General features: G+C 39.3%; 1 protein-coding gene across 3 annotated transcripts in view; it reads right to left on the reverse strand.

Moving 5' to 3' along the window:
* Positions 1-15035, reverse strand: part of LOC126334148 (cleavage and polyadenylation specificity factor subunit 1) — a 382681-nt gene that overhangs the window by 7140 nt on the left and 360506 nt on the right. For all 3 annotated transcript variants that reach the window (XM_049996806.1, XM_049996803.1, XM_049996805.1), the window contains exons 22-24: positions 13170-13346; positions 6409-6541; positions 4949-5089 (exon numbers count right to left, since the gene is read on the reverse strand). In XM_049996806.1, coding sequence (XP_049852763.1) covers positions 4949-5089; positions 6409-6541; positions 13170-13346 — 451 coding nt within the window. The remainder of the gene's footprint in view (positions 1-4948; positions 5090-6408; positions 6542-13169; positions 13347-15035) is intronic.

A 15035-nucleotide genomic window follows, 5' to 3' on the forward strand; every position in this document is an offset into this window, starting at 1 on the left:
CTCAGCATATCCACCTTCTACAAGCTCCCAAAAATCCAACTCAACAATCTTGGATTCCCTACTGTAGTTGGCTATCGTGCCCCACAGAGAGAATTTTGGCCCCCATTAACCAACACCTCCAACCAACTGCCCAAAATCTAGTCTCCTAAGTCAAATATACCAGCATCTTCCTCCACCGACTCTCCACCATTCGCATCCCTTTGCTTCTTGGATCCCTGCTCTTAACTACCGACACCACTTTCCTTCACACCAACATACTTCACACCTGTGGTCTTGCCACTATTGAACACTATCTCCCCTTATGTACTTCAGACTCAAAACCCAGTGCCTCATTGCTCATACAATTACTAAACACAAAACTACTTCTTCTTTGAAGTGAAGGTATACAAACAAATCCGCAGAACAGTCATGGCTAATCACATGGCACCCTCCTATGCGAAACTGTTTATGGGCCTTCAAGAGGAAACCTTCCTTGACTCTCAAAGCCCCAACCCCTGGTCTGGTACGGTTTCATTGGTGACATCTTCATGATCTGCACTCAGGGCCAAGACACTCTATCCTCATTTCTTCACAACCTCAACACATATTGCATTTGCTTCACCTGGTCCTCCTCAACCCACCTTCCTGGATGTTGGCACCCTCTCTGATAGCTCTATCAACATCTCTGTCCACATTAATCCACCAATTACCAACAGTATCTACATTTCAAGAGCTGCCATCCCTTCCACATCAAAAAATCCCTCCCATACAGCCTGGCCAACCAGGGATGGCATATCTGCAGTGACAAGAATTCCCTTGCCCAGTATGCTTAACGTCTCACAAAGGCCTTCACAGGTGGGCTCTACCCCCAGGCACAGGCCACAAACAGATGTCCTGTGCCTTGTCCCCATACATTCCCAAGAACCAGCTACAAAGGAGCACCCCCCCCCCCCCCCTTTCATCGCCCAATAAAGCCCCAGAATGGAACAACTCAACACTTCCTTTGTCAGGGTTTTATCCATTTATCACCAAGCTCTGAAATCAGGGACATCGTGCCCAAAACCCTTCCCACCCCTCCTAAAATGGTATTCTGTTGTCCACCCAACCTCCACAACAATCTAGCCTATTCTTATGCCAATCCCAATCCTGGCTCCTTGCCACAGGGATCATATCCCTGTGCAAGACCTAGGTGCAAGACCTGGCCAATCCACCCACCCAACACTACCTATTCCAATCCTGTCACAGGCTTATCCTATCCCATCTGAGGCACAGAACCATTCTGCAGACAGCTTCAAATGCCAGTTCCCTTTCTCAATAGTGTTCCTTGAAAAGAACATCGCCTTCCCTCCAGGAATTCCCATTTGAGTTTCCGAAACACCTCCAGAACACTTGCATGCTGTTCGAACCTATTGGTAAGAAATCTAGCAGCCCGTCTCTGAATTGTTTGGATGTCTTTCTTTAATCCAACCTGATACAGATCTCAAACTCTCAAGCAGTACTCAAGAATTGATTGCACTATACGTGGTCTCATTTACAGATGAATTCTCCCAATAAACTGAAGCTGATCATTCGCCTTTCCTACCACAATCCTCATATGCTGATTCCATTTCATATCACTTTGCAATTGTTACACCCAGATATTTTAATGACAAGACTGTGTCAAGCAGGATAATACTAATGCTGTATCCAAAGATACATCCATATTACCTGACATTTTACTACATTTAGAGCTAGCTGCCATTCATCACGCCAACTAGAAATTTTGTCTAAGTCATCACGTATCATCCTAAAGGCACTCAACTTCGACACCTTACTGTACACCACAGCATCATCAGTTAACAACTGCAGATTGCTATCTACAATTTCCTTCAAATCATTTATGTGTATAGAGAATAATAGTGGTTCTATCACACTTCCATGGAGAACTCCTCACTATACCCTTGTAACTGATGAACAGTCACCGTTGAGGATGACATAGAGTTCGATAACTTAAGAAGTCTTCAAGCCACTCAGATATGTATGAACTTATTCTATATGCTCACATCTTCTTTAACAGCCTGCAGTGGGGCACTACATCAAACACTTTGTGGAAATCTACAAATATGGAATCTGCCTGTTCCCCTTCATTCATAGTATATCATGTGAGAAAAGGGCAAGTGAGTTTCGCACATGCAATGTTTTCTAAAACCACATGGATTCAAGCACATAAGCTTCTCAGTCTAGAAAATTTATTATATTCAAACTGAGAATATGATAAAGGATTCTGCAACAATCCAATGTAAGGGATATTTGTCTGTAATTTTGCGAGTCCGTCTTTTGCCCTTCTTATACAAAGGAATCACCTGCACCTTTTTTCCAGTCACTTGCAACTTAGTATTGGGCTAAAGATTCACAATAAATGCAGGCTAAGTAAGCGGCTAATGCAACAGAGCACTCTTTGAAAAACTGAACTGGGATGGATCTGGTGACTTATTTGCTTTCAACTCCTCTTGTTGTTTCTCTACACTAGTGATGCCTATTACTATGTTGTCCATATAGGAGTCAGTCTGATGGTCAAATGACAGTGTGTTTGCATGATTCTCCTTCATGAATGGTTTCTTGAACGTTAAATTTAAAACTTCAGGTTTTGTTTTTTGCTATGTTCAACTACCACACTAGACAGGTCAACAAGTGACTGAATGAAAGCCTTAGATCCACTCAGCGATTTTACACATGACCAGAATTTTCTTAGGTTCTCTGCCAGATCTGTTACTAAGATATGACAGTGGAAGTAGTTGCATGCTCCATGCATAGATCTTTTCACAGATGCACGAATCTCTAGTAACCTTTGCTTGTCGTCATTTGCAAGTTCTCTTTTGAATCGGGAGTGCAACAGCCTCTGCTTCCTCAGCATTTTTCGAATCTCGTTATTAAACTATGGTGGGTCTTTTCCGTCCTTAATCACTTACTAGGCATATAATTCTACAGAGTACAATTTACAATCTGCTTTAACTTTGCTCATAATTCCTCTAAGTCCATCTTACTGGAAATTGGTTATGTCAGTTCACTGTCTAAGTGAGAAGTTAATAATGCTTATCTACTATTTGTAGCAAAAACACACTCCTATCATTCTTAACTGATTTATTAACTTTGGTAACCACAGTTTCTACACTGACATTGTTGATAAGGTCCGGCTTATTTGTAGCTACAAGGTCTAAGATATTTCCATTGTGTGTGGACTGCCAAACTAAGTGCTCAAGACAGTTTTCAAAAAATGTGTTCAAAAGTACTTTGACTGTCTGTCTGCACCCCCTGCAATGAATCCACAGATATCCCAGTGTACACTTGGTAGGTTAGAGTCACCTCCAGCTAGTAATGCATGATGTGTGTATTTATGCGCTACTGACAGTAGACATTCTTTGAATGACTCTATAACTGTCACAGCAGAATCAGGTGGCCAGTAAAAACATCAAACAATTAGCTTGGTTTCACCTAGACCTGTTACATACGATCATCAAACTTCACTGTCACATTCAACTTCAATCTCAATAGAGACAATATTTTTGTAATGGCCTCTAATCTGTCTTTCCGATATACGTTCCATAATAGCTCAGAGGTTTCCACTTCAGAATTCAACCAACTCTTGGTCCCGAGAATAATTTGAGCATGGGAATTTTCCTGTGCAGGTGGGCAGCAAATTCAGGAACTTTGTTACAAATACTTTGATCATTTATTGATAAAATTTTGACAGTTCACATCTACTTTGATCATTTATTGATAAAATTTTGACAGTTCACATCTCTTTACTCTGAACACGGTCTGACTTCCCTTGTTGTGTATCAACTGGTGAGTGCAGATCACTTCCCATGTAAGAAACTTTGATTTACCAAAAAATACCAAATTTGCTAAAAAACAACACAAAATTTTGGAAAAATAACGAGTTTGGAAAAAGGACAACACCAAACCCCTTAAAAAAAAACCTCCCAAAAATAATATCGAATTTAGCAAAAATAACAATGAATACGGGAAAAAATAGCACCAAATTTGGCAAAAAACCTCAACCAGATCATTCACGTCCATACAATTGCTTCCTGGAATGCTTTCTTGAAGCTTTTTGTTTTCCAGGATACCACTTCACTGTAATCAGTAAGATATTTAGTATGGCCATCCCTGTATCATGGTCAGAGAGGCCATTTACTTCTGGATATACACTTATATTACTGCTTAAGCTTGTCTATTAGTTTACTCTGTGTAATTCTGGTCAGAAAATTAATCACAGGACTGAGGTTATAAGTGTTGAGTAACATTTCCAAGACATTTCTTTTATCTGAATCTTTCAGAAAATTAATATAAATATCTCAACAGCCCATTATTTGCTTCTTTTTGTTTGTAACATTATAACATAACTATAATCCCCATTTTTAAAGAACATCTGACAGCTTTCCAGATGGGTTGGTTGGTTGATTTGGGGGAGGGGACCAGAGTGAGGTCATCGGTCCAATCGGATTAGAGAAGAATGGGGAATGAAGCTGGCCGTGCCCTTTCAAAGCAACCATCCCAGCATTTGCCTCAAGTGATTTAAGGGAAACCACAGAAAAACCTACATCAAGATGGAAAGATGCAGGTTTGAACTGTCGTACTCCCAAATGTGAGTCAAGTGTGCAATAACCACTGCGCCACCTTGCTTGGTTTTCCAGATGGGGATCTATATACTTCAATAACTGTATATGATTTTTCCAGCAGCAGTAATTCACAGGTGCACCCTTCTGCATCTTGATTTAAGCAGAAACTGGAAGTTTCAACAGACCCGAACTCACTGTTATTTTCAACTAGTGTGAGAAGTCGCCCTTCCTCCATACTTTTCCAACACAAATAGGTTGCTAATCTAAATTGTCACTATCCTTGAAGATGACACTGAACAATTCACACACCCAAATCAAAGGAAAAAATACATAGTCACATTTTTGAAGTCTGCAATGATGTTACATACCAAACATTGTTATGTGTCTTCTTTCTGCTCCACTCAGATGAATTTTATCTCTTGTGAGATCATTCACCTTGCATCTAATTCTAAAAAATGTGTTTATATGTTGTCCTAAATGGAAGTCAGCTTTGCGAAGGAGCCGTTGACCTACATATAAAACATATCAGTAAACAGATTCATATTCACATGAAAACTGGTTGAAGTATGTATGGCTAACATTACAATGACATCTTTTTGTAGCACAATTTTATAAAAAAATTAATATTTTTAGTTCATATTTTTTTCTTTTTCTTTTGACATTTCTTTACCATGAATAATGTAAGGAAATTCAACTTTGTATGCCCAGATTGATGTAGTTATGAAATATCTGGTATTACTATACTAGGTCACCAACAAACAAAAAAACAATCTCCCTCCAGTACTAACTATAACCAAATAATGTGCAATCCAATTATTGACAAAAAATTAATTACACAGAATAGAAAGAAGGAGAATTAGGATTTATGGGTCCCATAAACGATAAGACCATTAAAACTGGAGCACAAGCTTGGAGTGGGAAGGAAACTGATGCTGTACTTTCAAAGGAACTGTTCTTTACCATTTTAGGGAAGTCATGTAAATCCTGAATCTGGGTACCTGATTGGGGATTTGAACCATCATCCTGCCAAACACAAGACTGATGTCTTAACACAGTACCAGCTCCACCTCATTCTGTCAAGAGTAGAAAGAAAGTCACTGACAGTTAATATATCCCTTGGAAACCAACTTAAACTCCAAGGGAAAATAATGGTTTAAAGATTACATCCATCTCCAAAGAACAGGCTATGAGACCAAGAAAATGTAGAAAAGATTTGGGAAATGTTTTATAGAACTACTGGTATCATTAGCAAGGCAGAAAGATAAATACTGATGGCTTCTCAGAAGGAAAGACTAACGGATGCTCTGAAGACTGATAGAGAATCAGAAGTATGAAAATTGGTTCAGAGAGTGATTAAATATTGCAGTTAGCAATATGAGCGATGGGGGAAAGGAATGACAGATACTGACCAATGCTACAAGTCACAAATATTGACTAATATGACAAAATACTAATTAGAAATGTCGAGGTATTGTGTCAGAAGCAGTTCGTACAAACCCTTGTAGTGAGACATGTGTGACAAATAAAAAGGGATGAGCTAGTGGCAATTACTGAACCTGATACTTCTACCTCTGTAGAAACAGGAGCCAGCAAGGTACAAGATGCAGTTTTCTTGGATTGTAGTAGACAATACTTCACTTTATTAGCAAGCATAAGAATCATAATGATTTAAATTCTATAAATATTTATTAACGATTTGTTACTAGTATTATACTCTGTTCAATCTGCTGAAATAAAAAGTGCATAACATGTAACCGCATACTTCAAACATCTTTATTTCAACAACTTTTTTTTTCTTTCAATGCAGAATGCGTTGTCAGTGACTCACCTCCAAAGCTTTCCCTGGATTCTGGTTGATACATGTACAAGACAACATTTCTGTCACCATCAGCTATCAAAAATCCCATTTGTGTATTGTCCAGCAGGAACTCACAGGTGTAAACTTCAGCTGGTCTGAAGTCCTGGACAAATAATAAAAACAAAGTAACAAAACTGTTTTATAGCAGGTTAGATACCTAAAGAAAAACATAAATATTGCACAAACAAGACCATGACTATGTCCAGTACTAAGAATTATTTCTACTTTCAATTCTACATTCTTGTAAATACTGCTTAAAATACATTTCAGTTTTCTGAATGGAAAGGTTGCTCTTTCTGGACAAAAATGATACAGCAAAACCCCATATTGATGAACGTGCAGCTAAGGAATTCCTGCTTTTAATTAATATTTTTGTAAGTTCCAAAGAAATTACCATAAGGGGAATCTTCACGATGCTTTCTTTTCTGTTGAACTTTGTCCATGTTGATACTGAACATGAACCCAGAAATTTTTCAATGCTGATGAGACTGCGGTTTAATATAATTTATATCCTTCAAAAACATTGGCCTATTCCGTTATTGTGGTGGGGTGGGGGGAGGGGGGGGGGGGGGGGGAATCCCTAAAAAACATGGGCCTATTCAGTTACTGGGCCACAGAAAATTGGAAAGTTTTAAATTCATAACATAAAAATACTACTGTGGGCTTACAATTTTATTACCAATGCCTGGATGACTGCTAAAATTTGTACAAAGTTTCTTAGGAGTTTAAATGTTGCAGTGGATACATTAGGAAGAAAGATCATTCACAATACAGACAGATGCCATGCACACCCAAAGATAAAGACATTCCTCAGAATGGCGATGATGTGTTTCTTCCTGCTAACTGTATGACTCACCTATAGCCTTTAGACCTGGGCATAATTCACCAGCTAGAAGTTAATACAGAAGAAGAAGAAGAAGAAGAGCATTATTATTTCCCTGAATCCTGTTGCAGAAATTCCAGCAAGTGTGACATGTCAGGACTCTGTTGTGATGATGACATTCCAACCGATTTAAGTGACTGTGTGACACACGCGGAAAGAACCACACAGAGGTGAACATTGAAGGAGAGGGGCAGATGATGATGAAAACGAGGAGGAAGAGGAGGAGAGGGGGGGGGGGGGGGTGATTCAACAGCACTTGATTTTGCTGCAGCTATCAGAAACTGGTTTTTTCTCGTTCAGTGTAGACGAGTTGGTTCTACTCAATATCAACCACCTACTGCAGCAATTATTGTCAGTATGTTATGTTAGCAGGAGAAAATATACTACACTTTTTGATTTTTTTTATAAATGCATGTCTACTTAATTAATTAAAATTGTGTAGCATTAATACGTATATTAGGATGTTCTAGGGCAAAGTCATGTGCATGATATGTGACCTAAAAACTTCCAAATTATGCTTATGGGTCACTTAATTAGCATACTGGAAATAAACCCCGGTTAGCATCGCCAATTTTACTGGAGGACCAGGCATTTAAAGTCCTGTATAATGGATCGGATTGCAATGAATGACAACATATGTAGAGAAGCACATAAACAAGGAATACAATGAAACACAAAAAAAATGATGAAATTCATCGAGTCTGCTGCAAAGTAATCACAGAACAAGAGAAAGAGAGTATACAAGAAAAGAAAAAAAAACACACACAAATACTCTGTTCTCCTTCTGTATCATTTCACTCAGTACAGGACATGGCTAGCAGATCAGTCTCTTGAAAACCCTCTTGTGGTGTATGAATAGTGGCCCCACGCACCATTTCATTGTGCCCAGGGTGTACTCCTTCAATGATGGCAAGCTTCCAACATAAGGATGGCAGGTTATCCTCCCTCACTACGACCAATGTGACAGGCTGCACATCCTGACTGGAGGCCGACCACTTAACCCACTGCTGCAGATGATGTAGGTAGTCCGATGATGAGCACTGGAAAGATCTGGAACCGTTGCTGCAGCAATTCACACCTTCTGAGCAAGTTCACTTTGGCTGTACCTAAATCTGGTAGAGGGATACTTGTGATAGCAGTTTCAAACAGGAAATGACCTGGAGTGAAGACTTGAGGGTCAGAAGGATTGCACGATAGTGGTGTGAAGATGAGAGTTCAAGCAAGTCTAAATTTGACAAGTCACAGTTGTCAACTCTTCAGATGCTGGACATAAGAATCCCATAATCCACTACAAGTGATACTTGAAGGATTTAACTCCTGCTTCTCATATTCCTCCACATTGTGGTGATGCTGGGGGAATGAAGAACCAGTCAATGCCTTCTTCATGTGCGAAGTTTTTCCCCTGTGACTGCTGACAATGACAGCTCACAGCTAATTGTAATTCATGGAGTCTCTGATTAGCTACGAAAACGTTTGTTCCATTGTCACTGTACAAGTTTTGGCACCTTCACCGTTATGAAACAAATCTTCTAAGTGCCAACAGGCATCCTTCAGTAGTCATGCTGCCAACTACATTCAAACGCACTGCTCATGTCGCCAAGCATACAAACAGGGATCACTGTGAGCCAGTTTTCACATAGAATGATCCTGTGTCATCAACACCGCAGTTTATGTAAGGCCTCACAGCTTCTACACGTGGACGTGGCAAGTCACCCATGAACTGATGTACAGGCTTTGCCTTTAATCACTGATAAGTCAAGCACTGATGCAGAACATACCAGACTGCATTTCGTCTGTTAGGTAGTCAATATTGCTTCCTCGGAGACATAAGCGAAAACTGACACACAGCGAGGTAAAGACGACAATGTTCACTTTCCACTGTTAGCCTCATGAGACGATGCTGAAGTGGCCATAAGAGTTGATGCTTCTCCTCATATGACAGATCAGCGTTTCGTAGCCTGCTGCAAACCCGTAGTAATCTCATCTCACCAAGGATATGATGCAATAATTTGAGCTTCTGTTGCATATGTGGCTTCTTGTGTTATTCTGAAGCACCGTAGCAATGTTTCCTGCAGTTCATTATGAGACAAGTCAGCAGTTACTCTTGTTTCCCTAGCAGTTTTGCATTTATTAACATTTTGCAAGTACTAACATCAATGTAGATTTTTACAAAGCATGACACGGCCAGCCGCCTGAAAAAAATGTTGTGCTCTACCACCTGATATTGCCCTGACATGACCAAACCTAGTTCTGTCTCTTGAAGCACAGAACGATCAGTTCCTATGGACACAGTCCTTGTCTCCTGAATGTATGAACAAACTGCGGCTACCAGCAACACATCAAGCTTACCAGGTGACCAAAATTCAGGATCAGTGAGCTGTACACAAAAGTCTCACTTACTGGGATCAATTGTTTGTTCAGGGACGACACCAGTTATCTTTAGCAGTTCTAAACATTCGGCAGATAACATGAAGTTGTTTATACAGGTGCTGACTTGAACAGAGACGTGGTCTTTAGTGTCTGAGAAGGTGGCACCTATTCCTTGAATCAGTACTCTGCTGTGTTATCTTTGAAGTCTACGGCATTGTATGCATGCTTCCGGTATAAAGCACGATTGTGACCCAGAATTTAAGGAGCACAACAAGTTTGCCATTTGCGACTGCTATCTTGCAACATTATCCTCACTGTCACGAGAAGGCTGACTTTCAATGAGCAATAATTAGATGTACTTGATGGATGTATGCCATTGTACTTGTGTTTAATGTCACTTGGGCAATCCTTCCTTGTTCCATCTTGTGTTGTATTTCTGCATGTAGTAACACGCGGTGTTGCTTTCGACAAGTATGACACCAAACAGATTTGCATCTAGAAGCTCTATGACCATCCTTCAGACAATTGTAGCACAAATTGTTGCACATCACAATACCTTTGTGTTTGCTACATGCAGCCTGCCTGATCTGCAGCACTTGTGCAATGCGTGAGGCAGGATGTACATGATACATGCACTACGTGTAGCGATGTAGGTTTGTCTCAAATGCCCAAAGGGCTTGGTCTTGGAGGTGTTCTGCTGTTTGTTCCAAGATGTGCTGTGCCGTGGTGGTACTAAAGCCTTGGTGATTTCCAATGATTTGCATTTATTTTTGAGAAAACACACATCTCTTTGATTGTTGGAAAGCTATTGGAACCCAAGACTGTTTTCAAATTCTGTTCTTACAAACTGGTCAACATTTTCTTGAAGGAGCTGACATAATTATGTCTTGCAAGGATACTTCTAGTTGTAAGTCCATCAGCACATGCACATTGCTTGCAGCCTTGTTAAGTAGTGCATTAAGTTTGTTTACGCATGCCCTTGCCACTGACAGCTGTATTAACAGTTTCTTCAAATGCGCTGACACAATCAATCGAGGGGTATTGTAACTGTTGCAAACCATATCAATAGCTACCTTTAAATTAGTGCTAGTTAACAGAAGATGAGCAATTACATTGTGAACTTCACCCGTTAATTAACAAAGCAAATGGTGATATTTTGCAATGTCCTCTAATTCTTCATTATGACCCACGAGACTCACAAATGTGTCATAAAAATACTTAACTGTGTTATATCATGATTGAAAGATAACAGTTTTCTGGTAGGCAACTAGATGCAATGTTTAGATGCACTCAAGGCAGATCCAGCATCGGATGAAACCTTGTCACCTACATTGGCATGAATCATCTGCATTGCTCTCAGTTTTCTCGAAATATAAGAGCAGATTTTCAAATGTTTCCCTGTCGTCAGCATGTACATCTACGTCTCCAAATGATTTGAGCTGTGACTGTACATCTGCATACTTCTCTGCAATCTTTGGCAATTGTTTTAGTTTGATAGTAATATCCTAAGTGTTTGATTTCGCTGTTATGTCAAATTCGTTTGCGAACTTTAACAACCACATGAGGCTTGCTTTTGCCACCAAGCGTGGAGCAAAAAGTTTTCTTCTTAACATTTTACCCATCAAGAAAGTTTAGCGGTAGCATGGAAGAGCAGAAGCAGCAGCTAGGATGAGTGGGAGTTTACAGGAAGCAAGATAAGCAGACCTGTTCCATTGTAGCTTGCCACTGCCATTCCACCTATGGCTGGCTGCCACTGCATCATCGAATCCATCACAATCTGGCCTGGAAGGGCCAAAATGTTAACGTCCGCAGATGGAAATTTGAACTGTCAATTTTACTGGAGGACCAAGAATTTAAAGGACTGTATAAAGGTATTGATCCATTCATATTGCAGTGAATGACAACATATGCAGAGACGCACTTATATACGTATTTTCCCTGGGATGCTGGCCAGGATACCACCCCTCCAAGGTAGGCTAATGGGACATGCCATGGCGAGAAAGAGAGAGAGAGAGAGAGAGAGAGAGAGAGAGAGAGAGAGAGAGAGAGAGAGAGCAGTTGTTAATAGACACTATCTTGGGTGACTGTTATAGGTCGGGGCCCATGCGCTTCATATGCTAAAATATGAGGCGCATGGACCCTGACCTACAACAGTCCCCAATTGAGTGTCCATTCACAATTGCTCTCTCTCTCTCTCTCTCTCTCTCTCTCTCTCTCTCTCTCTCTCTCTCGCCATGGCATGCCCCGTTAGCCTAGCTTGGAGGGGCGGCGTCCTGGCCAGTGTCCCTTAGGTACAAATAACTTGAGAGAGGGCAGCATTCTCCAGTGGCTCGGTCATCCTGTTTAACGCAAACTCTCATTTAAGGATAAAAAAATTTCGGTCCCAGTGACTCATTAAAAAGTGCTTTTACTGTATTTCAATATACTACATTCAATGTTACTCATCATCTACATAAAACATGTGGTATCTGCTGTAATTAAACCACAGAATGCGTTGCACAAAGATAGATCATATTCCAATTGTGTGTGTGTGTGTGTGTGTGTGTGTGTGTGTGTGTGTTTGAGAGAGAGAAGAGAGAGAGAGAGAGAGAGAGAGAGAGATAGAGAGATAACACAAACTTTTTTTAGATTGAATTCGGAGTCCTGAACCACACACACATTCTGAAAATGACTCACAACATACATGCAAAGCACATTACAAAATATTTTTATAAAACTTTCCACAATCATTTACATTAAATGGAAACAAATATAATAGTATGAGCAATGGGATTTGAGAAGAATATAATTTTCCTAGGACCAGGTCTGCAGCATCTTATTTACTGCTGCTGGTTTCCATTTCTTTTCTTTTCTCTCCAAGGATAACTTGTGTCTTTGTCTATAGTGGTAAACATTTAAGGGGATGTTATTCTTGTATGAGACACACATATTGTTCATACTGCAATGTGTTATGCACTATCCTCTTAGTCACACTTACAAAATGTGAAACACTCTAACCTAGTGTGCACATTTTGTGATGTAACACCCATGGCAATCATCTCTGCAAGCGAATTTGAAAGATTGTATGCTTCCTCTAACAGTAAAGGAGGAGGAAATTAGTGTTTAACGTCCCGTCGACAACGAGGTCATTAGAGACGGATTATGGAAGGATTGGGAAGGAAATCAGCCGTGCCCTTTCAAAGGAACCATCCCGACATTTGCCTGAAACGATTTAGGGAAATCACGGAAAACCTAAATCAGGATGGCCAGAGACGGGTTTGAACCGTCGTCCTCCCGAATGCGAGTCCAGTGTGCTAGCCTTGCTTGGTCTCGCAGTAAAGCATCTTCTTTTTAAAGGAGCTTATTTACAACCAGTAACACTGAAGAAACAAACAAGTAAAAGAAAAAAATACTTCTTTTCAAATAATAGACATTTTAATCAGTCAATACATAATAATTTAAATGCACTACAAATGAAAACTGAACTTTAAGGACTCACCCTGCTAACGAGAGAAAGTGTCCTGTACTCTTCCTGGAAGCGAAGTAAGCTAATGGACTTGTATACATCAGCAACTAATATCAAGCTTTTTATACTTAGAAGTTGGTGGATGTAAATATTAGTGTCAATGAAGGCAACCCCAACTAGATCATTATCCTTTAGCTGCCATATATAAATCTGAAATCCACAAAGGCAATTTATTAACTACTTATAGTTTATGGTGATGCATAATGTAATAAACACAAATAGAATGTACTGATCATTATACAGTCATGAAGTATTGAGAGTATCAACGTTCCCCTCTCCCAATCCCTCTTAAACTTTGCACTGATGCTTAGCTTATGAGTGAGTTACCAGACAATTTTAATACATCTATTACATGAAAAATACTTCATATTGGCAGGTGAAGTTAATGTGAAGCACATGATGGAAAAAACGAATGTGATTGTATTTGTAAATGAATATTATGTCTAATAATAATTGTTGTATGCAAGTTCTCTATAATTTGTAATACATATTAGTACACAAGAAAATATTCTTATCATAGGTCACAGAGAACCCTTACTTTACTTTTAAACTCCTTGAATTATCCATAAAACAATATGCTGTGACAGGTATCCAAACCACTCATGTATTTGATTCTTCTCTCCACTAATAACAAAGCTTTGCACAGACTTTTAATGGTCTTATGACTGTAGACAGACTTAGTACATTTTTTTAGACAAGGAAAATTTGGTCGCAGTGAAGGATATCAATGAGTTTCGTACTTCTGTGAATGTGTTTCTGAGTAAGTCGCCAATCCCAAAAGATGATTTTGTATATAATTAGCTTGGAAATATGCATTTTTAAAATCAGGTAGTTTCAATCATCTGTACTGAAAACTTAAGTGCTTCACTAGGCCTATGTCAAAAATGATGGAGCAGAGTTGCCAATATATGTCCTGATCTATTTGTAGTTTCTGAAGCTAACATTATAAAATTTTAAGAAAATCCCTGAATCTACATTGGTATACTTTATTAGAACATCACTCCTATATGAAGCCTAGTATTACTTTTCATCCCTGTATTTGGATCATCTGCAAAAAGGCCAAATTTGAAAACTACAGCACATTTATAGTCATACTCTAGAAATAACTGTGAAAAACATGGCAGAAGATACTTCCCCTTGTATAGGATATTAAGTTTTGTTCCCATTCCATTTATGTATGAGTGCAGGAAGAATGATCCCTTAAGAATTCGGTGTTCACTGTAATTAATCTAATCCTGTCTTTGCATTCCCTACAGAAGAGATATGTAGGGTATAGTAGACGTTCTGAGATTATTCCCTTGATACTGGCTCTTAGTAACAAAGCTTTCACGGGTTAGTTGGTGTCTTTACTTGTCCATCAATTCAGATTTTTCAGCATGTCCTTGGCATTCCCAACGAGTCAAACAAACTTGTCAAATATTTATGCAGCACTTCTTTGTGAGCGGCAGTCCTATAGGTATGAGTCCCACACATTTATTCAGTATTTTAGGATCCATTTTAAAAGTATTTTGTATGCAATCACCTGTGTACAATCCTTGCACTTTCCCTGCTTGATAATAATGAACCAAAGCCTGCCCCCTACTTTGCCTATGACTGAGCCTTTCTGGTCATTTGGTATTAACCCCCCCCCCCCCCCCCCGAAAAAAAAAAATTGTCACACCGAAGATCAACTATATTTTGTATCTGCACTTATGAATCACAGCCACTGTAGTCACTGGATACTATGTTTCTACCTTTTTTATGTGCACTATATTATATTTTTCAACATTTAAAATAAGTTGCCAATTTAGCAGCACTTTAAAATCTTATCATGATCTGATTCAATTTTTGTGCAAAATG

Source organism: Schistocerca gregaria, chromosome 2 (assembly GCF_023897955.1).
Source record: "Schistocerca gregaria isolate iqSchGreg1 chromosome 2, iqSchGreg1.2, whole genome shotgun sequence".
In the NCBI taxonomy this organism is placed as follows: domain Eukaryota; kingdom Metazoa; phylum Arthropoda; class Insecta; order Orthoptera; family Acrididae; genus Schistocerca; species Schistocerca gregaria.